This window comes from Propithecus coquereli, unplaced genomic scaffold (genome assembly GCF_000956105.1).
Source record: "Propithecus coquereli isolate 6110/MARCELLA unplaced genomic scaffold, Pcoq_1.0 Scaffold757, whole genome shotgun sequence".
In the NCBI taxonomy this organism is placed as follows: domain Eukaryota; kingdom Metazoa; phylum Chordata; class Mammalia; order Primates; family Indriidae; genus Propithecus; species Propithecus coquereli.
In genome coordinates, this window is record NW_012153696.1 from 448036 (window position 1) to 473051 (window position 25016).

Consider the following 25016-nt stretch of genomic DNA (forward strand, 5'->3'; position numbering starts at 1 on the left):
GGTCACGTTTCCTGACACAGGCCCCCCTTGGCTCCAAAGCGCTCTGGGCCACGGAGCAGCACGTGACACGGCCGTGGGGGGCTGTGACTCCAGCTCTCGCCCCCTCCAGCCCCCTGGTGCTCCCTGGGCCTGACCAGCCGGTCCTGAAGGTGACCCGGACGTAAGCCCCACATGCTGCCCCACTGCCTCTGGACGGCAGGGGACACACCAGCTCCCGTGCAGCAGCTCGCCAAGCTGCGGCTCCCACCCTGTGGGACGTCATGACTCTGCTGCACCTGTCCCTTTGTCCCTTCACAGCTCTCCGCTCAGGCTCCCGTGTCCCCTGCATCTGTGACAAGGAGCCACACACAACCCTGGGAGTTACTGGGAACCTCACTCCACCCAGCTGTGGCCCCTGCTGGGACCCACCCTCTCCTTGGGGAGGGACGGGCACCCTCCACTTTGCGGGATGTGGCAGCCTCTGACCCCTGCCGTGTACAGGGCGCATCCAGGCAGCCTCGGCGTCCTTGGCAAGGGCTGCAAATGTGGTGGCCCCAGGGGAGGTGCTCAAGGGCTGCTGCGGACACGAGAGCCCCCAAGGGTGCACCTGTGCACCCTGCGTCTCTAGGGAGCAATTTCTACGGGAAGTGCGATGTTGGGAGACGACAGCGCATCGCGCACGAGAGCAAACGCACACCTGATTTCTTCCCTCGCTCTGCACAGGAAACTGAGGCACAAACAGTTTGGGGATTTTCCAGAGCCACAGAGAGGTTAGGAGAGGTGGTGGAACGAGACGCGAGACCCTGCCCCACCCCATCCCCTGCTGTTAGGGACACGGCTGCCCGGCCACTTGGGGTCCCCGGCTGTCCTTCGGCTGTTTGCTGTCCTGGAACTGACGCACTGCTCAGCACTTTGGGGGTGCAAAACCCCAGCAGGGGTCTGAGTTTGCTTTCCTGCCTTCTACCCAGGCAGGGCTTCTGCCAAAAATGCCACCGAAAAGTGGCTTGTGGGGCTGGCCGGGAGGCTGGGGCCCGTGGGGACAGATGTTCTGCGGGGCTCTTGGTCCCCACCAGACCACCTCGGCAGCCTCTGAAATCAGGGCCCGGTGACCCTTGTGGCGTGAGCAGGACACCCCAGACGCCCCAGCTCGGAGCCGGCCCAGGAACACCTTTGGAGACGTCAGCACCCTGACACCTGCCTCACCCAGCATGCGGGCTCCAGAACCCTCGGGGCTGGAGACATTTAGACAGCAAGACGTCCCTTCCAGGCAGGACGGGGCTTGTGCCCCCAACCTCGAAGCTGGGGTTCCTCTGAGCAGCTTGCTGACCAGGGCAGCTGGGCAGAGGACCGGGCATCGGTGAGCATGGGGCGTCCGCAGCAGCGTGGCCACCGGGCACGTTTTGTGGGCTGTCCCCTGCAGTGAAGCCTGGAAGGAAGCCGCCTGCTCTTGGACATCCCATTAATCTCCCTGTTCCGCCGCAACGGCAGTGTTAGCACCTACGATCCGACGCGTAGCACGGGGTATTTTAAGACATGAGCTCATGAGAGACACGTTTCTGGGCAGAGAGCAGGCACAGCCTGGGGGGCCGACAGGCACCTGCGCAGACCCCTGATGCTTTCTGAGTCACAGCACGTGAGCTGCAGGATAAAACAAGCCGGGAAATGGGACATGAGAACGCTCTCCCGACCGAGCCTCCTGCCCCGGGCAGTGACTTCACACACTGACTGAACACAGACACGCGGCCGTGACCAATCGCGCCCAGACGCAGTGCTCACCTCCCATCCGAAGTCTGTCTCTTTCAGTGCGGTCCGCGGCGCCGCCAGGAAGGGGCCAAACCTCTCCCCGACCTCCAGCTTCCTCCTGGCCCAGATGCCCAGGCCGGCGCCGGGCACGGAGGACTCTCGGAGCTCGAAGTCTGGTGGGACTGGAATGTCTTCGGGAATGTAGACCGGGGCCTCGTAGGGCGAGCCCTCCTTGGGGGTGAAGTCCTCGCTGGTGGGGACGGGTGACATGACACTGTCCTCAGTCTCGTCCTCAGCACTGTGGCCGGCCAGCAGATCCGGGTCGGGCTCATACATGTTATTTACAACGTCACCGTCACCTGAAGGAGACAATGCAGGGTCAGCCTCTGCAGCAACCCCTGCCCATGTGAGGCTCAGGGACCACCTGGGACAGGGCCCTGTGGGGACCAAGGGTGCACAGAGGCCCAGAAGGCCCCCGGCTGCCAACCCTGCCCGGGAGAGGCTGCCTCTGCTCCACCCCGCGCCAAGCTGCCCTCCCTGGATGCCAGAGGCTCCCGAGGACGAGATCCCGGCAGGCTCCTCGAGGGACCAGCGTTCGTACTGGGGCAGCACAGCCTGGTCCTCCCCACGGGCCCTGCAGCCACCCAAGGGCACTTGGATGGGTCCTGCTTTAGGAGGACCCACCTGCGCTCGCAGGCCGGCCCCGAGCCAGTGATGACATATTGCTCCTAAGCTGTTCCCATCCTCACCTATGGCCTCGGCAATCAGGGAACAGAGCAGTGTCCTGCGCTCTTAGGAGTGCTCGGAATTTAGGCTACTGTGAAATTGGCCCAGAGCTACTGGCCCGCACCCAGGCCACTCTGGGCACCACATGGGGGCCTCTGGGGCCACTATGGCCTCAGGGAGGGTCTTACGACCTCGTGGCAGGTTCGGAACAGGCCTACTGAGGTCGTGAACATGGGATTCCTGGGGCTGCAGGTCACCCGACTGAGCAAAAGAAAAGGGTCCCCAGTTTGCTGATTTGGGACGGGTCTTCCTTAGAGTCTGTCCTGAGAGAAGTTTGGTGCCAAGATAGCATGGCCTGGAACTACACCAGAGGATAGCATGCGGCACGGGGAGGGGACAGGAGGGCGAGGATGGCGTCAGACCATAAGGAAAGCAACTGTGCCCCTAGGCCTCTACCCGAAAGCACTGCACGGGGATGCCGACAGGTGAATATTTGCAATCACCAAAAGGTAGAGGCAGCCATGTGTCCATCAGCAGATGCAAAAATGAACAAGTGGTGTGAAGTCCAAATAAGAGAATCGTGTCTTCCCGCCTGGGACGGAGCCAAGCTCTGACACCTGCTACGACCCAGGTGGGCCGAACACATGACGTCCAGGGATGAAGCCACACACACAAGGCCACACACTGTCTGACTCTATTTCTACAAAATGCTCGGAGTCGGCAAATCCCTGCGGACAGGTCACAGGCTGGAGGTGGCGGGGCTGGTGGGGGAGCGGCAGGGACCGCTGTGGCGCAGGGTCTTGTGCGGGTGGTGGAGCACCCGGTGCTGGGCAGAGGTGGTGGTTGCAGGACGTGGGGAGTGTGCTAAATGCCACCGAACTGCTCACTTTAAAGTGATCACTTTTGATGTGATGTGAATTTCACCTCGATAACATTAAAAAGGGCAGGAAAGAGGGAGGAACAGGCAGGGGTGGGGATGGGGGGTGGCAGCGGTGGCCAAGTTACCCAGCACCTCCTGCTCCCATCTGGAGCTTTCCGCCCGATCCCCCTTCTGCCGCCCGTCTGAAGACCTGTGAAAGTAACCAGCCGGGTCCTCCTGGCCCTCGTGTCCGGGCCCCCTCGAGCTGCCACTGGGGGAGAGAAGCCTCTGCAGGGAGACGAGAACTTCCAGGTACAAGAAAAATGGCTTCAGATTCCTCATGCTGGTTGCAAACGGATCAGCGCAAGAAATAACAAGATGTTTTCTTTCAAAAGAAACCAAAGTCTTGGGGGGAAGAAGTCCCGGGGACAATACTTATTTAACTTAGCAGCCTTCACAGGAGTAATTATTACGTTTTAAGTGGCCGACGGTTCCTTTTTAATTGACTCGTAGGATCCTTTCAGAAAGGCAACAACAGAACCGCAGCTGTTGTTCCCTCCACCCTAAAGATCCGAGGTTGTTTAGGTTTGAAAGGAACCCCCGCCCCTCGCAAACCTTCCCGTCAACTGTGTGCCGAATAAAGGTGAATTAGGAGGGGGTCATTAACATGACGCCTTATTACTGGGAACCGGGAACTGTGGATCTCGGAGTGCGCAGAGTCAGGGTGGAAGCCGAGGCGCCCACGACGCCGCCCGTCACGCCAGGGTCGGACGCCTCTGCCCCCGGGGATGGCGAGGGAGCAGCGCCCGGTCACTCCTGAGTCCTGCTAGAGCCCAAGTGTATCTTCAGCCAGGGGCTCCTTTTTAAAAATGTTTTCTTTTTCTGTTTGAATTCTACTTCCCAAAACCCTTCACCCACTAGAGGAAAATCAGCGCTCTAAGGGCACGTTTAATTTACCGGCCGAGCGAACGGCACAGCAGACAAAGGTGGTGCTTCCTGCTGATTAAAGGCAGGTCTGCGCCCTGGGCCCCCGGTCTCCCACCCCCGGCGGTCACCGGGGTTAAGCGATTGCCTGCAGCCTCCAGGAAAGACCCGGATCTCCATCTTGCTGCCCCCTGCTGCGGAGGAGAGCTCTTTTTTCAAGGGTGGGAGGAGGGCTAGTTAGTGTGCAGAAAACATTTTGAGGAAATGGGGTGCATGGAGTAGCCTCAAATACTCTGGAGAAAGCAGAGCCTGCTGGGAGGCTCCAGGGGCACCCTGCACAAATCTCGGGGCTCCCCAGGGTCCACAGGGCGACCAGAGGTATGGGGTTTAAAGATCGGCCCCCACAGGCACGCGCTTCAGCCAGGATGCCCTCCGAGACGGCAGGCGCCTGCCCGGCCCCTCTGCCTGCTGGACGGGCTCGCTCTGGAAGCAGGCGTCGTCTCACCCAGGCCCCCGGACCCTGCCACCCAGGCCTCCATGACAGCAGGTGCGTTTTTGGCTGGCACCCTCTCGAAGGTAAGAATATAGCACCGAGACCGTGAGTTTTTCATGACTTTGGACGTATAGGCTGGGCAACAGTATGCACGGACTTGTTGGGAGACCTGGCGTCCTTTATTTGAGTTTTGCAGTGGAGTTATTCTAGGGGGTCAGGACAGAGGTCATCGTTCCTAAAATTTCTTTGGGGAGACCTACCAAAACGATAAAAGCAAGGAGGGGAGGGTGCCCAGACTCGGCCAGCAGGTGAGCTGAGCCCCTGCGCCTTGGCCAAGGCCACCACGCGGGCCCAGGAAGCACCTGCTGCCGGCGCCGGGTCCCAGACACGTCTGTTCTTGGTGAACTTTGTGCCGAGACCCCTTTTGGAGTCTTGTCACACACAGGTCCATCAACACACTCGTCGTTTGGTCTCATAATACAGGTCAGAGACGTGATAAAGCCTGCTGCTCCCCGGGCTGGGGTGGAGCTGGCTGGGAGCTCGGTGTCCTCAGCCCCTTGCCCAGCCCCAGCTCCCTCCACCCTGGTTTAGGGCTGTGTCTCTTCCAGCCTCACAAGGGGAGACCTCTGCTCCCTCTCACCCAGGCTGTAGGACAAATCCCTGAACAGGAGCCACCCCCACCATCTCCACGGAGAGCCACATTTCAAAAGCAAATCTATGGGCCGAGCGCGGTGGCTCACACCTGTGATCCCAGCACTCTGGGAGGCCGAGGCGGGAGGATCGCTTGAGCTCAGGAGATTGAGACCAGCCTGAGCAAGAGCGAGACCCCATATCTACTAAAAATAGAAAAATTAGCCGGGCATGGTGGTGCACCTGTAGTCCCAGCTACTCAGGAGGCTGAGGCAGGACGATCCCTTGAGCCCAGGAGTTGGAGGCTGCTGTGAGCTACGATGATGCCACTGCATTCTAGCCTGGGCAACAGAGTGAGACTCTGTCTCAAACAAACAAAAAAAAGCAAACCTATGGCCAGGGTTTTGGGGTCTAGAGAGAGAGAAGAGGCCGCAATCGGAAGCACTGTGCTCAACCACACAGCCAGCAGGGGGTCCCTCCCTCCCTGTCCACTCTCCATGGCAGTTATTAGCGGCATGAAGCCCGCTGGCCCCTTCCCTGAAACCCGAGCTCGTGGCTGCCGTTAGCGGGACGGGCAGGTTTAAGCCTTGATCCTCAGACAGTGGGAACGCGAGGGGATGTTTCTGCATCGATACCTGCTTTGCTGCGGTTCCCCCGTATCGTGTGGGGAGGTTTTGAGGAGAAGCCTTTAGACCCACAGGCACCACCTGCAGCAAGAAATCGTAGGGGCAGTGGCGGATGTGTGGGGTGTGGCTGGGAGTGCGCGTACAGGGGACGGGCAAGGCAACTTCGGCAGACCCCGACCACCATGTGGCCCCTGGGTGGGGAGACGCCACTGTCTTCTGCCCGTCTCAGGGTGAGGGGCCGAATCACGGGGCCCATTTGCCTTCCTTCTTTGAGCACGAGGTAGCGGGTGTCCAGGCCTGGCCAGGGTCCCCTGAAGCATCCAGATGCCTGCCTGGGGCGTCACCCTGGGTGGCCCTGTGGGGCACAGGTCGGCGGGGTACACACACCTGTCCTCAGGGCCACTGCGGGCCAGAGCCTGCGCCTCCCTCTGGGAGCTCAGAACCGCCTCTCCGGCCCACTGCCCTCCCAGGACACCAGCACCCGCTGCGGGACGGTGCTGCCCCCGTTCCTCCCTCTGGACACGGCTGCCCGGCCTCTCCAGCCCACGAGTGAGCACGCCTATGCCAGCCTGCAGGGCAGCAGGCCCCAAGCTCCCACTCCTGCCCCCCTCATCTTTTGCACCTTGACCTGAGAGGCACTGTCTGGCGTCTGCAGGGCCACCCTTGGGAATAAGAAGACAAGCCAAGTGGAGAGGGACTGGCCAAGTGGCCACCATCAGGGACAGAAAAGAGAGCACTTTGCAGAGTGTTGGGGCTGAACAGGACGACTTGAACTGTCACCGGGGCTGGGACAGCTCTGTGTCCTGAGCGTGGGGATGCGAGGACCCCCAGGGACACAGAGTGAACACACGTGAGCACCAGCCACCCGGCATCTCCCACACCCACGAGCACAGGAGCCACTGGGAGGACAAAGGGGCCTCTCTGCTGTTCCTGACACCCGCGTGCGCATCTGCGGTGATCCTGGTGACAATCTCAGCGAGAGAGAGCCCACTGCAAACAATGGCTCTTTACCTGCACACAGTGAGGCGTGACAGCGCGGGCACTGCCAGTTCACGGGAGAACACGCTTCGTGGTCCCCGTCCGGCTCAGAAGAGCTCGCCCTGGCCCGGGGGAGGGAGGAGCCACTTTAAAAAAGTGAAACAACCAAAGCAAGCGTGAGGCGACCAGAGAGGCCCGACGGCCCTAAGGAACACCAGGGAGCCGTTGCCTGTGCGGTTCCTTCGAACCTCAGATTTTAGAAAACCTCAGGCCAAGAGTGTTAGAGGGAGAGAGAAATTCCCGGGGGTAAAAGTTCCAGGCTGTAAAACCCCAGCGCTTTGTCACTAGTTAATTTCTTTATCATGCTGGGGAAAACCAGCCCGGCAGCGGCCGGGGAGGGGCTGGGGGCCCAGGACGTGGCATCCACAGCAGCGGGGTACAGCCTGCATTCCCCATCCCGAATTCCTGTGGGTCCAGCTCGTCCCCAACTCTCTGGGCTTTGGGAACCTCCTCTGTCACCAGCAGAGGTTGTGCCAGATCACCGCGGCCCGGATCACATCGTGACCTTCTACACCCTCCAAGGAGGTGCCACCACACAGAGCCGCGATGGGGCAGCCAGCGAGGGGCCCAGGACACAGCGCCCAGGCCCGAGCGCGGGCAGCCCCCACCTTTGCACCGCAGGTGCCGGCCCGCCCCTAGCGTGCCTGGCGCCAGGGGAGAGCTCTGGGGGCCTTGCTGTCCCTCACACCAGCTGACAGAGCCGTCAGGGGGCTGTGGCCTGACATGACGTGTTTCAGCTGGTTTCTGGGGGTCTGGACGGATGGGACATCTCTGGTCTCTCAGAAGACCGGCAGCTATTGGCATGAGAGGCGTGGTGGATTTAGAGATGCTAATTGTTAAAAACCCACGGGGTGCTATCCTGTGGCCGACCACCCACTATGCACGGGACCCACCGAGCCCTGACCCTGTCCTCAGGGCAGTCCCAGGCTGGGGAGGGCAGGGGCATCCCTCACCCACACCCAGATCCAGCACTTTCCTGGGAGGTTGATGGCTCTAGCTGGGCTCCTCGGGCCCCCGATCTTGATGGCGTCACCACATGGCACCTCAGGGGTGCCTGCACCCAGCCATGTGGTTGGAGCAGTGAGTGGCCTGGGAGGAGGGTGGCCCCCTCATGGAGCTGCTTCCTCCCTGGTGGGCTGCCTGCTTCACACATCAGGAGACGGGCACGGGAGTGACCCCACGGTGAGGGCAGAGCAGGCTGCAACCACACCCGGGTCCTGAGCCCACACTCTTTGCACCGGGCATCAGCCCAGCCCTGGCCTGGGAAGTCCCCCGGTCCCAGGCTGAGCCATGTGGTCAGGGTCTGCTACACATCACCCCACACCACCGGGGCCGAACAGTCCGGAACAGGAGAGAGTGTGCACCATGTGCGCCCGGTCACTTTCAACATGAAACTCTGACCGGGCCAGACGCCAGCCAGGCTCACCCCCCAAAAGCCAACACCAGGCCCCCCAACCCCCCGCCAAAAAAAACAACCCCCCCCCCCGGGGCAAGAAAAAACCCCCGCAAGAACAAACGGAAAGGGGCCCCTTGGGGGAAAAACCAAAAAAACCAGTGGTTGGGTTTCCTTTCCGGGTCAAATTTAACGGGCAAGGGTAACCCCCGGAGCCCCAAGAAAACAACAAAGGAACCCCGCCCCAACCCCCAACCAAAAACCAAAACCAAAAAGCCCCCCGCCCCGGCACAACCCCAAGGCCCAACCCCAAACCGCCGCAAGGAAAAGGGCCAAAGGAACCAAAACGCAACCGGCCCGGGGCCGGGGGGCAAGCAACCCACCAAAACGGGAACCCGGGAAGGGGCCGGGCCCCCCGAACTGGCCACCCCCCCAACGGGAAAGCAAAGGTGGGGCCCCGGCCCAAAACCGGGCCCAACAAAACCCCAAAACCCCCGGCCAACCAAAACCCCCGGAAAGAAAAAACCGGGCCGAAGAACAGTAACGAAGGCCCGGCCCCCCCGCCCCCCACCCACCTGAGGCCAAGAGCACAACCAAAGCCAACGCAGCCTCACCCTCCCATGCCCCAACACAAGAGCACAGCCCACCACCCCAACGCCACACCGCACCACCCCACCCCCCCACAACAGAAAAGACACGACAAGGCAAAGCCCATCCTATACGAGACCAGACCCGCCCGCCTGGCAGAGCTGCAGCCCAGGCCAGACGGCGCCAGACGCGGGATGCTGGGTTGGTACCGAGGGGACGCTCGTGGAGTCAGACGGGATCAGATCACATCACGCAGAGCTGGACCGGACGCTAGCGTGAGGTTGGCATTCCCAGCCGAAGAAACCAGGGAGTGTTCAGGAGACGATGCGGACGTGAAACGCGACCGAAGCACAACACCACACTGCGTGGCTTCCAGCCGTGGTCAGGCCACAGCGCCCAGGGAGTCCCACTGCTGCTGGCCCAGCCCAAGGCCGCAGAGCCTGGCGCTGAGTGACAAGTCGGGCCTGAAGTGCAAGTGGCCGGGTTCTCTGAGCATCCACATCACCTGCTAACTGACATAGGAGCATCTCTGCACACAAACCCTGCAGGTTCCCGGGAAGACAGGGGAAGGACACGGGGAGGGACACGGTGGCCCTGCACAGGCCTGAGAAAGTGTCGTCAGCGCCTTCTTTCCCGGGGAGTGTGGGCACCAGGCGGGACTACTGGGGACGCATCGTGGGGGTGCGGTAACACGCCACGTGTCAATTTGCCATTTAGCCAGAGAAAACCAGCCACGGTGCTTCCAGGAGCCCTGGTCCCTACGAGAGGGGAGTTTGGGCTTCAGTTTGTTTTTCCCGTCAGAGCACGTAAAGCAAGACACGACTGCTGAAGGAGCCACAGCTCTGCAGACCTGTCTTCCGACCTCTGCCAGCCTGGCCGGGGCCAGGCAGACGTGCGGGCCGCGGTGCGGGGTGGAGGGAAGATCCGCTGCAAGTTTCAGAAGGGCCGCGTCGGAGGCTCCCTTGGCTGTCTGTGTGGACGCGGCCTCCACGGGCTTCTGGTCTAGACCCCCACAAGCTGCTTTTTTCATTACAGGAGATTTTTACTGGGTGCAAGTGGACCAACCGCTGCCACGCTATCGTAAGTGTCCCCATCCTCTTCCGCCACGTCTCTGGCCGGGAGAGGATCTGCTCCCGACGCCGGGTTATACTTCCTGTCAACCGAGGCTCAGCCAAGCCTCTCAGAGCTGCAGTTAACTGCAGCCTCCTGCACTGGGCGGCCCCCTGTGTTCTGCAAGAGTTCCCGCCTGGCAGGGCCGAAACCTCCATCCAGCAACAACCCCAGACCTCGGCTCTCTCCCAAGGAGAGGCAGGACCGCACTCGAGACTGCGCGAGGTGCCCTCCCCAAAGGCCAGCTCAAGGCTTGAGTGCCTCAGGCAGCTCGACATTTCGCCGGGCCGACCCAGGGAAGCATTAAAACTTCCTGAGTAATTCAGCCCAACTTGTAAAATAAATGTGTTTGCAAAGGCAAGGCCAAGCTTCAGGACAGAGAACGCCTCGGCCACAACCCTGAGACTTTGAGGAAACTTGGTCCCTGGTTGACCGCACGGCCCTTCACTTCTAGAGCTGTCCCAGAAGTGGCTTGGGAAGCACCCGGAGCCAGTCACGGTCGGTCTGGTCAGAGCGCTGTCTTCTCCTTGGTCCTGCTGCCTGCGTGAGGCTGTCGGACCCTGTCACCACTGGCCGGGCCTGTGGGACAGCCACTGGCACTGGAGCTGATCTAAGTCTTGCAGCAGCCCCACGAGGAAGGCAGAGCTGTAACTGCGCCTGTTTTATACGTCAAGGACGTGAAGCTCGGAGAGTGAACAACCTGCTAAGGCCGCACAGCTAGTCAGGGCTGAGCTGGGAGCCATTCAGTCTTGATCCCAACGCCCCCAGACATCAGCCTAAGGCGCCCACAGTGTTCTCTCTGCAATGACAAAACATCTGAAAACATGTCCTGGCCTTTGGTGATGGCCATCCCGGACACCAGCAGAAGAGGTACAGGGTACGGGTGGGTGGTGGGTGAGCGGGTGTATGGATGGATGGATGAGAGGATAGATGGATGGATGGATGGGTGGAAAGATGAGTGTTGTGGGGGGTGGATGGATGGATGGATGGATGTGTGAGTGGGTGGGTGGATGGATGGAGGAATCGACAGATTAATGGATGGGTGGATGGGTGGACGGATGAGTGGATGGGTGGATGGACAGGGCTGAAGGCAACCCTGAGGACAGTTCCCACAGGAAAGGCAGACTGCAGGACTCTCACTGCCCCTCCTGCTTTTCCTTCCCCGACAGTGGAGCACCATCAGCAGGACTCTTGCAGTCCTCTCTGCCTCGACGCCCCACGTCAATCTGGAGGAACACCCGAGCTTGCCCGGCTCAGCCCCCACCCCGGGAGGGGGCCGGGTTTCTCTGCTGCTCCGTCGGGGCTGGCTGTCTGCGGCCCTCCCTGTACCCGCGTGGGGGGCCCGCCCAGCCCGGCATTCCAGGGTAGGGTGGTCCCTCACCTCCAGCTCTCTGTTTCCTTCCCGGAAGCAGGAGCAGTGCCGTGTGTGGGGTCAGGGACCCCACGAAGTTCCCCTGCCCCAGCGCCCTGCTGTGCCTAAAGAACCCGCTCACCACTGCCAGGGGACGGGGAGGCAGAGAAAGTGGCAGAGGCCCCTCAGCCAGGCTGGTCCATGAAGCTGGCTAACCAGGGAGCAAACGAGCCAGGAGGTGATTTCTGGAGAAAAATGTTCTCATTTCTTTTTGTTTGCTTTTTTTTTTTTTTTTTGACAGGGTCTCACTATGGCCCAGGCTGGAGTGCCGTGGCGTCATCACAGTTCACTGCAACTCAAACTCCTGGGCTCAAGCGATCCTCCTGCCTCAGCCTCCCGAGTAGCTGGGACTACAGGCATGTGCCACCACCCTTGGCTAATTTTTCTCATTTTAGTAGAGATGGGGTCTCACTCTTGTCCAGGCTGGTCTCAAACTCCTGGCCTCAAGCGATCCTCCCATCTCGGCCTCCCAGAGTGCTGGGATCACAGGCATGAGCCACCACACCCAGCCAGATGATTTCATTTCTAATGGAGGATTTCTGTGCAGCTACATTTCCGTGGAGGGTAACCCGGCAGGGAGAAGCCCCATTTTCAAAGCAAGCCTTCTTGAGGCCACAGAGGGGCACCTGGAGACCCGCGTCCTGAAAACGGGGTATTGGAAAGAGAAACACAGGAACTGACAGGTTCCGCCTCGTTCTCTTTCTTCTGCCCTTAACAGGCCATGGGAAACACGGAAAGTCCTGCCCAGCCTGATCTTGGCTTCGACACGGGAACAAAGCAGTTGTAACTCCAGGAAACGTCCCTGTGAGGAGCCACTGCCGCCAGGGGTCCACCTCCTGCCCAGGCCACCGGGGCCGCCACCCCAGCCCCAAGACCCCTGGCGCCATAGCTCATCGGCATTCCCCACCCGAGGTCTGAGCGGCTGCTATTAACACAGCAGATTAATAGCACCGAGAAAAGACATTTCCGCAAATACGCTAAATATTAATAATAATCAGTCGCCGTTTATATTCCCAGACCTGCGTGGGGACCTTGCCTGCAGGGACGAGGGTGGGGGACGAGCCCCAGCTGGGGGGCTGAGGACGCGGAATTGTCATTAGGGCCTGAGGGAGCCTGGGAAGGGGGGTGCTGGCCCCAGAGACTGGCTCCACCTCCCCGACAGACAGGCAGGGCTTCCCCCCATCCGCCAGCCCTGACCCGGCTGCTGTCACGCGCTCGTCCTTGTCACACGCACCGAGCTGGGGGAACAGCCCAGCAACTAGTCCGGGGTAACACAGCCGGTGGTGGCAGGTCCAGCCTCTGACCCTGAGCAGAGTCTCCGCCGGCCCCATGTCCCCCAGGATGGTGGCGGGAGCAGCTCCCAGGACTGTGGCCAGGCGAATGGCGTCGCCTGACAAGACGTGTTCAAGTCCTACCCCAAGTACCTCAGAACGTGACCTTATCTGGAAAAAACGTCTTTACGGAGGTGTGGAAGTTGACAGGTCGTCAGGGCAGGCGTGACCCCACAGGACTGGGGTCCTTAAGGAAGAGGCCGCATGACAGGGGAGGCAGAGGCTGGAGCCCCCAGAACTGAGGAGGCGGGAGAGGTCCCCTCCGAGGCCCAGAAGCAGAGCTCAGCCTGCCCACACCTTGAACGGTGACAGAATAAATTTCTGTTGTTGTAAGCCACCAGCGTGCACTAACGTGTGACAGCAGCCCCGGGACACTCACAGAAAGACCACGGCGGGAGGGTTCCGACCAAGTGCAGCAGGCTGGGGCTGCCGAGATCACTGGACCCCCCACCTGCCCCTTGGGTCTAAACCTGCTCGCAGTGCCCCAAGCAGGTTACTGGTGGACCCACGTCCCAGATGACGAAACAAGGGCACGAGGGGGACGCACAGCCCAGACATGCCTTCTGCGAGCGCGGAGCTCCAACAGCAGCGGAATCAGAGCCTGGGGTGCCGGGCACCGGCCATTCGTCCCCCTAGGGGCTGGCCCTGCGGCTCGGAGGGAGCCACAGCGACCCTGAAGGCTGGGGTGACCATCCTTGCAACCCACCGCGCCACTCCTGCAGGCGGGGGGGATCTGGGTGTGAGGGTCCGGGAGCCCACTGCCAGCAAACCACCCCCCGCTGGCCTCTGAGCTGGGTCTGGCCCTCACGCAGGGCCACGGGCCTCTGATGGGCAGCCCAGGCCACCTGGCCCTCCTCAAAGCCCATGCATTATTCTAAGACGATTACTTATCCGTGCAATGCTCCGGGGACGCCGCGTTCCTATTTCAGACCCTCACGCCTCCATCGCCCCGGGCAGGCGCTGAATGACTTGCGATGCCACTGTAATTTTTATCAAGCCTTGTTCCTGGTAAAAAGCCTCTTTGTTTCAGAGAGATGTGATTTGGCCTTTTTTCTTCCTCTCCTTAATGGTTAATACACCGCTTCCCCGAGCCCCGGGGCAGCGAGGTAGCCCAAGGATTGCTCAGATCTCAGTTCTCCTTCCGAGTCCCAGCCGGGCTCCCTGGCCCCCGTGCTAAGCACGTCTGGGCGGGGGCCTGAGCGGGGTGCCCCTCCTCGACTCCTCATTGCGCCTGCATCAGACCCCTCGAACATCGAGGGCGCACGGCTGCAGACCCCAGCTCCGTGACCCGAGATCCAGCGACACCGCGACATGCTTTAAAAACTGGCGCGGCAAAGTACGCATAACGTAAAATTCACCATCTCAGCCGTTTTTAGGTGCACAGTTCAGCGGCATTAGGACATTCGCATTGTTGTGCAGCCATGGCCACCATCCCCTCTAGAACTTTCTCATCTTCTCAAACTGAAGCTCTGTCCCCCTGAAACACTGACCCCCCCAGCCGTCCCCAGCCCCTGGCCCCACCGTTCCGCCTCCATGTCTAGGAGGGTTTACTCTGCTGCAACCTCACGTACGTGCTATCGTGAGCGTCCGTCTTTGTGACCGGCTCGTTTCACTTACTGTCCTGTCCTTACGGCTTATCACATGGTAGCAAGCGCCAAAAGTTCTTTCCTTTTTCAGGCTGAGTAATATTCCAGTGTGAGGATGGGCCACATTCTGTCTGCCCATTTGTTCACGTGCGCTTGGGCTGGGCGCACACCTTAGCTATTGCCACCAGCGCTGCGACCAACACGGTGTACGGACATCTCTGAACCCCCAGTGCGCTTTTGGCATCAACAGAACCCACAGGAAAGGGGGTTCTAACAGGCTGCTCCGCCAAAGTGCGACCAGATTCCCACCAACAGCCGCGTCCAGACCTGGAGTCTCTGGGAGGGAGGTGAGGGCCACCGTCCCCCGACCCTTGTTGGTGAGAACAAGGGTCGTCCCCGCCAGAAAGGGCAGGATCTCCTTCCCGTGTGTCCCCTTGGGCACCATGGGGCCCGGGTGACCACGCACACGTCTGGACCTCAGCCTCCTCCTCTGTAAACAGGAATAAATCCAACCTCGTCGACTCCTGGGAGTTGGAAGCCATGATGCCCCACCCCCGGCGTGTGGGTGATGCTGTTCTCGGAGCTGTCCTTACCGTGACAGCCCCCGGCAGCCACAGGGCACTGTCGACGTGTCACCCTCTCAGCCTCCCCCCATGCCCAGTGTGCTCCTTGGACAATGGGGTCCCCATTCTGCTGGTCAGCAGCCCCCACGTTAGCCAGGGTGCGCTTCCCGGGGCTGGGCCTGCCGCGGGACTTTGTGCCCAGGAGGCCCCTGAGCCGAGCTGGGCGTCAGGGGGTTCTGGTTGGTGTCAGGCCCCAGTGACCACAGACGCCGGGGTCATCTCTGCCCTCAGCCTCCTCCTGCACCCTCGGCCAGGTGGCTGGCCGTCTCCGGGTCTCGGGACCCTTCCAGAGGGAGGAAGGGAAGGTTCTAGAGCCGCCAGGAGGCAGAGGGAACAGGGCTTGCTCAGGCTGGGGGGCTCAGCGCGTGGCCAGGGCAGCTTTGGGGCAGGGCCTTCCGCCCGCAACACACGCAGCTGTGCTTCTGCAGACGCGGAAGCTCCAAGTGGGATTCGAGGACGTGGGCCACGGTGGGGAAGGCCACCTGCCCCCGGGAAGGCCACTTCTGGTCGCCTGGGGTGCAGAGGGTTTGGGGAGACGCACCCGGCGGGGGTGCCCTACGGGAGGCCGTGAGGCCACCTGAGGGCGAGAGGCTCAGAGGCACGTTCGGAGAAGAAGGCACATTTGCTGTTTCTGTTCTCTCTCCCCGTCGCTCCCTCTGCCCAGCGCAGGGAGCGGGAGCAGGTCAAACGCCGAGCGAGCGCCGCGACAACCGCCACACGCTATTTACAGACTGTTTATCTCGCTGGTGCCTACCAGCCAGGCCTGAGGCTGCCATTCACAGGCCAGAGCAAGGCACGCTGCGCCAACACGCACAGCCCCTGATGAAAATCGAGAGGCAGAGGGCGAGACCTGTGGAGTTCTGGGGCCGGGCTGCCCACACCCCGGCTTCTGCGGGGAGCCGCAGTGGCCCTGCTGGAAGGGACACCCTCAACCGAGCTTTGGGAGGCAAAGCCAGGCTCTGGAACAGCGGAGAGAACCGGGGCTCTGTATGAAGAGGGGGGCCCATGGCGAGCTCGGCCCTGCGCCCCCAGGCCCAACCTCCCTGCCCTGCCCAGCGCCCACCAACGTGGGGCTGGGGAGCGGCAGAGGCCAAGCCTCTGCATCTGGGCTGGGGGCCACCCCGGTGTTCCAGGGGGAGTGGTGCCACTTGTGCCCCAGCTCTTGGGGGCCAGGAAGACCCACCTGGGCCAGGGGTTCAGCCAGCACCAGCTCCCCCCTGACACTCGCTCAAAGGATGATGGGGCGTGGGGGGAGGTTCTGGGGATGTGAGATCAGCCCCGGGCTGTGCCACCCTCCTCTGGACCCCAGAGCGGGGCAGCTGTGGCCCCTGGGGGGGCCTCGCCCCATCAGGTCTGGGGGGCACCCTCTGCACCCGAGAAGGGCCTGCCGCTCGGCCCTGTCCCCGCCGGCCTGGCCTCTGCCCGCATCGGCCCTAATAAAGACGGTGAAGTTTCGACCATCGAATCAAGCGCTTCACCCCACCAGGCCTGCCCCCGCCAGCCCGCTGCAGCCTCATTTAGCAGGCCAGTGGCGAGAAAAAAAAGGAAGAAAGAAAAAAATTCATTAATTTTTATTAACAGAGAGAGCCATTTGTTCCCTGTGACAATATTTGACTTGTCGAAATGATTTTCACCTCTGCCACGAGGTGCGCGCTCCCCACATACATCACCCGATTACTCGGAGCGCGCCGGCCGCAGTCATTAGGCAGTGAATTAACGACAGTCCCCAGCACTATTAATCACCCTGACAAAGGCGTTAGCTCGCCACTGACCCGAGCGCGGCCCGTGGACACGCGGCCAGGGGAGAGGGCCCGTGGCGCGGGAGGACCCGGGACTGGGGGCCTGGCCCTTCCCTGACGCCCCAAGGCCCCCGGCTGCAGGCCCGGCACCTGCTTCCTTCGGGGGCTGCCTGTTTGACATCCATCTAACGCCGACCCTCGCCCCCGGCCCCGGCAGCAGGGCCTCTTACTATCTCTATTTTACAGATCAGGAAACTGAGGCCCAAGATCCCGTCCAACGAGCCCCTGCCCTTGTCTCCCCGTCCCGGCGCCCTGAAGAAGCAGAGGGGAGATGGCTCCCGCAGGGCGAAGGGGGTGTCCCCTCTCGCCCCGATAAGCTGTATGAGGGTGTGTCCTGGTCCTGCGTGTTCGGAACGGCGGGGCTGAGCCGGAGAGTCCAAGAGGGAAACAGAATCCTGACGTGTTTGGTTCCTCCTGCCGTCCCAGACCCTGGTTTTGGGTGGATAGGAGCAGTAGAAAACTCTCGCTTGGCGTCAGGGCGGCCGGGGCACGGCGAGGACAGTGTGGGCTGTCACTGGCCCTCTCGGAGGCGGGGGCAGCACATCACAGACTGTGTGTGGGATTTCCGTCCTGCAGGGAGGGGACTCACTGGCCAAGGGCCACAGTGTCCCCTGCATGGGTCCTGAACCTGCATCCCAGGTGGGGCGGGCGGTCAGCGCTGCGGGAGGGGGTGAGGGCAGCAACCGCTGGCTCTCGGAGGAGCCGGGACTTCTCCTCTGCAGAAGGGGCATGGCGTAGCCACCTGCAGGGTCCTTCTGGGGACTCCAGGAGGCCATGTCTGCAGACCACTTCCCCGGCCCGGCAGGTGGCAGGTGGCCCAGGAAACGCGGCCCGCGCCCCCTTCACCCCCTGACATACTGGAACCATTTTCTGCACACTAATCTGATTAATCGTCTCCCCGTTTTAAACCAATTTCTTTGCATTAACCCACGCATCAGGCCCGCATCTCGGGCCGCTCTGACCAGTTTGGAAGAACGGGGGATGGGGACATTTGTCTTCCTTCTCATTCTTTATGCCTCAGCAAATTTCCTGATTTTCCTCATTAGCAACTAATTTACAAGTCCCAACAATCTTCCCACCTGTTCCTCTCATGGTGGATGTTGCGAGACTGGAAACAGCCACTTGTTCACTTGTGTGAGCTGGGACTGCGTTTCCCAGAGAGCGCAGGGGGTGCCGGGGCGCAGGCGGCTGCGCAGCAGCGCGGGGAGGCACCTGCTCTGCCCTGGGCGGCTTCGCGGTGGAGACGCGGCTCACCCCGGGCGCACCTGAGCGTGAACGTGACCCCTTGGGGACCAGCACACGGACCTCCTCCCCAAACTGCCAGGGCCTTCCCGTCACCAAACGCGCTCGCCCACGCTGGCCGGGGCCTGAATTCCCCGAGAACTGGGAGCGGCTTCGGGTTTTGCCAGTGACGGATTTCAGAGCTGGCTTTGGATGAGGTCGTTTTCAGAAATTCCTCTCACGTAAAGGGCAGCTTCTGGGCTTTGTGTACGGCCAGAGGCCCAGCAGGGACGGAGGCTTCCCCCGGACTCCTCCTCCTTTATTTTTCTCTGGTTAATATAGCTGGAGAAATCAGTCTCTCTAGCTCGCTGGTGGTAGTAGTGGCGCTGTAGACCAGCACCCACTGAGCCCTCACTAGGTCTAATCTGGGTCTTTCCTTCGTTCAATCACTGAATCTCCCTAGGAGCTGTGTGTACTCGGGCAAGTGCCTTGAGGTCTCTGGGCCTCATGGCAACAGCGTCTATACAGCAGGGTAACAACAGCACCTACTTCATAGGGCCTCAGTGAGCACTGACTGAACAGGGGCAAACAGGCTTCTCACCAGCCTGGGCACGTGGCCAGCGCCCAGCTCGGGTCGGCCTCTCGATAGCTCCCCTCTACAGCGAGAACCTGGCCCAGGTCCACCTCCAGCTTCCACCCTCCCACCTGGCCCCCTCTCTGTCCCACCACCAGAACACACAGGCTAGGGAGCGACGGGCTTGGGATCAGCCTGCGGTCGGGGAGGCCGGGCCGGCGTCCACACAGGAGCAGGGATGCTCCGGTGGTGCCTGGGCACATCCCCCCCTTGAGCACCTGCTCCTTCAAGGCCCCCAGTGAGGTGCTCTCCCCGGGCCACGTCCCTGGGCAGGCCCCGTTCACAGGGAGCTCAAACCACTCTGGCTCAGCAGGGACAGCTGGTCACCCAGCACCGCTGTGAGCCGGCCGGGGTGGCCCTGGTGCCCCCTTTCCAGAATCGGCCGTGGTCAGGCGCCTCCCTGCACCCATGTGGGCATCTGAGACGTGGCCTGCACAACGCCCACTGCCAGAGCCCTGCTTCTTAGCCCAGCTCAGGGGGCTGTTTCTCATTACTCACTCACATCAATTTGATTTTCTCGGCTAAGCAGAGGGCTGTGGAAAAAGCTGGGCTTGGAAATCCATGATTTCCTGGCAGTTAATGAATTTCAGCCAAACGGAAAGCAAGGTGAGGTTCCTGCGCCACTTAGACCCGGGCACCGGAAGGACCAGGGGCTAGAAGGGGCTCGTCCGGCCACCCCGCCCCCCACCCGCTCACGGAGCCCCTTTCCCAGGGACCTGCTCAATGGGCATTTTGCTGAGCAGCGGATGACAAGAGAGCTGTGGTCACTGGGGAAGGAGGCTGGGGACCCGTCCCCGAGCCCAGGTGAGACCCCCTTCCCCAAGTCCAGGCGAGCCCCATCCCCAAGCCCAGGTGAGTCCCATCCCCAAGCCCAGGCGAGCCCCATCCCCAAGCCCAGGTGAGTCCCATCCCCAAATCCAGGTGAGTCCCACCCCCAAGCCCAGGCGAGCCCCCATCCCCAAGCCCAGGTGAGTCCCATCCCCAAGCCCAGGTGAGTCCCATCCCCAAGCCCAGGTGAGTCGTCCCATCCCCAAATCCAGGTGAGTCCCACCCCCAAGCCCAGGCGAGCCCCCATCCCTGAGCCCAGGTGAGTCCCCTGCAGGAAGAGCCAGGGCAAGGAGCCCTAGTGCTTCTGTTATGAAACCAAATAGGCCACGTCTGAGGTTTCCTGAAGTGCCAGGTCCCCTGGCACAGAGAGGTGCCAACCTGCCAATCAAAGATGACTGACGCCGGGTGGCCAGAGGCCTGGGCAGGGCAGGCTGGAGAGTGAGCCCTGCAGGTCTGGACAGGGGCCGGCCTGTCTGGCCCCCGTGGCCTGCGAGTGAGGGCTCAGGAGGAGACGCCACGGCCCCGCCCCGGGCCCACCCGACACAGCCCCCCCGGGTGGCTGCCGAGACGCCTTATCCCGTGACCGTGCGAGGCCGCGGCCTCATTTCTCTCGCGGGTTGCCTTGCCCACCCGCACCTCTTGCTGCCCCTCACCTGCCGCCGGCATTTAGCCAGCAATCCCTCAGGCGCCCGCCGCGACCCAGAAACGCTTAGCGCGGAAGTCGGACATTTTCTGTCCTCCCAGCAGCGCGTTCCGATTGCTAGCAACACCGAGGGTGAGGGAAGGGAGACCCCGAGCCAGTTTCCAATTTCTCGCTGGGCACAGCGGCCACGGCCCCGAAGCCCTGACGTCCTGGGCCCCTTGCGCCGCAAAACCGTTCCCGGAAGCTGCCAGCCCCAACCTCGCCAGCTGACATCGATCGTGTTTCTAAAAATTGGAAACGAGGGAAAATCCTTCGGTTTACAGAGCTTTGTTTTCTCATGTTGCCTAATGCACCGTTCGACAACCCCGAGACAACCCGAAATTATTTTAAATCGCTTTTCAAACCTTAGAAAACCACAAAAACAGAATGATCTCCGCCGTTTACCATACGTTATACTTAAGCTATTGGCCGAGCGTCTGCGTGGCCTGTATTTCTCGGGGCTGTGGCCTCTGGAAGTCCGCAGAAGACACAGGTGTCAGGGTGAGGCGGGCGGTGCGACAGCCACAGTACAGCCTGCCCTGCGGGGTCAGGGGCTGTCTGCCCGGGGGGCGGGGGGCACATGTCCATGCACGGCCTCCACGCACCCCGGCACCTCCTGGACCCCGGGGGCTCCCCTAGAAAGACGGTGCCGTGCAGGATGAACCCAGCCGATTACCCCTTGTCGTGGACTGAACTGTTCCCCCCAAATTCACACGTCGATGTCCTAACCCCCAGTGCCGCAGGACGGGACCTCATTTGGAAACGGGGTCACTGCAGTCATTGTACGGGGGGTGCCTAATCCAGTGTGACCGTGTCCTCATAAGGAGGGAAATTCGGACACACACAGGGAGGCCGCTGTGCGGACACAAGCGGGGATGGGGGTGATACTCCCACACACAGCGAACCACCAGAGGCCGGGGCCTTGGGCAGACCCCCCACCCCATAGCCTCGGAAGGCGCCGGCCCTGCCCACACCCTCACCTGGGACCTCTGGGACCCGTCTCTGCTGTTTCAGCCGCTCGTCTGGGGTGTTCTGTCACGAGAGCCCGGGCGCCTGCATACCCGAGTCCAGTTGACTGACTGCTTAACAGCTTCACACGGAACACCTGCTCGGGCCGGCGGTCGGGAGGCTTGCTGGGGTTGGGGGTCGTGCCGGCCTCGTGGGCTTGCACCCTCCAACGGAACACCCAGTTGGGGGTTCGGTCGTGGTGCCCAGGGACTCCGGCGAGAGGGAGGGCCCCCGCCAGGGACGTCCACACGCACCCCCTCTCCCGAGACATTCTAGGTGCCCGGGGCTGCTCTGACCCTCGACCCCTGGCCTCGTCCGCCTGCATTTTTCGGGCTGCACAAGAGGGACACCTAAGTCCCCACTGCAGGGGCGACCCCGAGGGATAAATGAGAAGTGGGCGCAGCGGCGCTCCGCGGCCTGACGCCACGTTTCCTGTGTCACTCGTCGTTGTTTCTGATACACAGGAAAATCTCGCTGCTTCGGTCAGGCGCGGCCTCCTGCTTGGCCGGCTCGACGCTGTCCTCCCTGCACTGCTCCCTTCCAGGGAGCGGGGCGTTTTCTGAACCAGGCCTCTCACAGAGCGGGGAAAGGCGCCCAACAAATGCACAGCGAGGACGCTGGTGGCAGGAGACGGGGCGAGAGGGGGCAGGGTCCCGGCCCTGGGGATCTCGCAGGAGTCCAGGTCGTTTTGCTTCCCTGGGATAGCTTTTCCCTGTCGGAGACACAAGCCAGCCACAAAGACAGAAAAGTCACATCGCGGGGGCCGGGGGCTGGGGGCAGGTGTGGAGTTTTTGCTGGGGCTGATGGGAGAGTCTCAGGGGAGAGTGGGTGATGATCTTGCAACAGCTCCGAGGCGTTTAACGCCACGTACCCTCGCGGAGGGTTAAAACCACAAATGCTACGTCGTGCGTACTCCACCACAATTCAAAACAAAACCAGCCAGCCCTGGGGGAGGCTCCTGCAGTTACTTGCGCGTGGGCGCAGGGTCTTAGGGTCCGGGGACCGGAAGAGAGCGTGGGGCGCCGACCCGCCCTGGGCCCTGGAGCAGGCCGCGTGTGGGAGCAGCACAGAGGGCACCACCAAGGAAGCGATTTCAAACCCAATTGTCCCCGTGGCTTTTGTGAAGCGTGTTCAGGGCGCCTGGGAGATCCGCGCCTGCGGAGGCAGGACAGACCCGCACCGAGACGATCCGTCAGATCCCGCAAACAAGAGCGAGGTGCTGTCGGCACCTGCTCGAAAACAGGCCGGTGTCTGCGCGTAACTTCCCACCGCCACATCCACAGATGTCTGACGTTCCCAGAGAAAAGATCTGGCGGCCGCACCTCGGCCGGGCCTGCTGACCGGCTCCTCCCGCCCAGGCGGGCAGGGGGACACTTAATTGTGGAGCCGCTGGCTGGCAGGAAGCCCTGCCTCGGCCGCGGGCAGCCCGCATGGTAATGAGACAGTTTCTATGGAAATGAGCTTATAACTATTCATTTTCTCTCCATTCCCGACCCATCCACAAAGAGGTTTTCCAAAATGACCCCCATTTTCCTACCCCCAACATCTCCTCACGCCACGGCCCGGCCGCTAATCAGCTCGAGGAGAAAGGAGAGAGGAAATGCCGTCCTTTGACAAGATGTGGGAAACCACCTCGTCTGTACTTTGTGCGGCTGTGACCGGCAAACAAAGAGCCCTCGCCAGCTCCGGGGGCCAAGTTTCAAATAAACTTTTCCCTGAGCACTTTCGAGCGTGTTTTTGTGTGTTTTCTGGTGCGATCTGAAGCGCTCCTTTGCAGTCCTTTGAGAAACTTTGAAAACGGTTCTGTTCTGCCGGAACATTCCGCGTTGGCCGCCTTCCCGCTCGCCTCCCCTCACCTGTCAGCTGCCCGCGGCGAGCCTCTGTCTTCCTTGGAACGGGGGGTCGGGCAACAAAGGGTCCACTCCGGCCACCACCTCCCAGCGCGGTGACGGCGAAAGGGGACCCTGCGCGTCAGGAGGGGGTCCCCACTCTCTCCACGGTTCTCTCCCTTTTTGGGTCTCAACGGAGCGGAGCAGCATAGCCAAGGGAACGGGGAGATAAAGGAGCGAAAGCCACAGACTGACAGATCTTGCCTGAAAAACAGCCCAGGGCTCAGACCCGGGCTCAGGCTTGTACTGGCTGTGCGGCCTTGGGCAGGGAGCTTAACCTCTCTGAACCTCAGCTACCCCATCTGCAAGTACAAGTGAGAACAGACTCCCGCCCCCGCCCAAAGCTGGGGCAGGTACACAGGGCAATTCCTGCAGATTCTTGCATGGAGTCCAGAGCGGAGCCTTGCTGGGTCGGGGTCAGCCAGGGCTGCGGCCCTAGGATGGGGCTGAGGGGACCCTCCTAATTTGGAGGCCTACCCTGCACCGCATGCATAGGAACGGGGGACCCTCTCTGTTCTTCCGGCTCTGTCCCCCCTGGGGTGGCCCTCACCCTGGATGGGGGGAGGACAGTCCCCAAGGGTCACTGTCAACGCTGCTGCGCATACAGTAGGCACCCACGAATGCTTAGCGAGTTCACAGATGGGGAGGGAGGGGCGGGTGACGTGGCGTCTCAGGCGGACCCCAGCAGGCAGGGATTCTGAGACGCGCGGTGCACCTGTGACCAGGAACACCTGGGTGTGGGGTCCAAGCTGGCCACACCGGCCGGGCAAAGGTCCCGGTGCCGCCAGCAGCACGTCCTGCCTTCCCGGCCTGTCCCTGGTGCTGGGGCCTGCAGGACCCACTGGGCTCTGAGTGCCAAGAAGGAGACCTTCGGATGCAGGAGCCGGGAAGTGCCGGTGGCCAAGGCCAGCGCCTCGGAGAACCGGCAGTGACGAGGGCTGTGTGAGGTCGCCAGCCAGGTGTGGCCGGGCGGGGAAAGGAAAACACCGAACACCAAGTTAGTGTGAATTTCAGATAAACAACGGATAGTTTTAGAGTAAGTGCACCCCGTGCAATCTTTGGGACATGCTTACGCTAAAAGAGTACATGGTGCATCTGAAACTCACGTTTAACTGGTGTCCTGCGTGTCATCTGAGTTCAGAGGCCGGCCTCGCCCCAGCCACTCCGACGGCAGGTGCCTCTCACCCTCCTGGCCGGTGCAGGAGCCCCGGCAGCCCTTGGCAAGCTTTGACCTTGACCTTGCCAAGCCCCGAGCGCCGCATGAAGGCGACCTGGGCTGCGAGTCAGGGTCTTCCTCCCGCACGCTCCACCCACTGCCTGCTGACATGGGCCACTGCGTCCCTTCCAAACTCTTATCTGGAAGTCCTCGCCAAGACAGCGAAACAGGACCGTCTGGAGGGGGGTCTTTAAAGAGGCAACTAAGTGAAAATGAGGTCAGACGGGTGGGCCCTAATCCAACAGGACTGCTGTCCTCCTGAGAAGAGGAGACGGGGACACACACAGGGAGAGGACGGTGTCCGCAAGCCCAGGAGAGGCCTCAGGAGGAGCCACGACACCTTGGCCTGGGACTTCGCCCCCTAGAACGGCAGGACATAGATTCCTGTTGTTTAAGACACACGGTCTGCCGCACTTTGTCACGGTGGCCGCGCTCCCGCAAGCACAGCCACAGGATGGGGGTGGCAGGGACGCACCTCGAGGCTTGGCTCTCAGCATCTCGAGGTGCCTCTGCCTCGCGCTCCGCTCCCGGGTCCCCCAGCGCGAGATCTCTGCGCCGTCTGGGGGCTGCCCAGGGGTCGGGGCTGCAGCCTGGGGGGGCTGGCATTCTGTACCTTTTAAAGAAAAGTACAAACTAACAAACCCTAAGGCCTAGTGTCCTCTTGCCCCATAAAAGCTGG

General features: G+C 61.6%; 1 protein-coding gene across 1 annotated transcript in view; it reads right to left on the reverse strand.

Annotated features, from left to right (window-relative positions):
* The window catches only part of PRDM16 (PR domain containing 16), a 313737-nt gene that overhangs the window by 211177 nt on the left and 77544 nt on the right, over positions 1-25016 (reverse strand). Inside the window, exon 3 of the mRNA XM_012662204.1 lies at positions 1756-2081. Coding sequence (XP_012517658.1) covers positions 1756-2081 — 326 coding nt within the window. The remainder of the gene's footprint in view (positions 1-1755; positions 2082-25016) is intronic.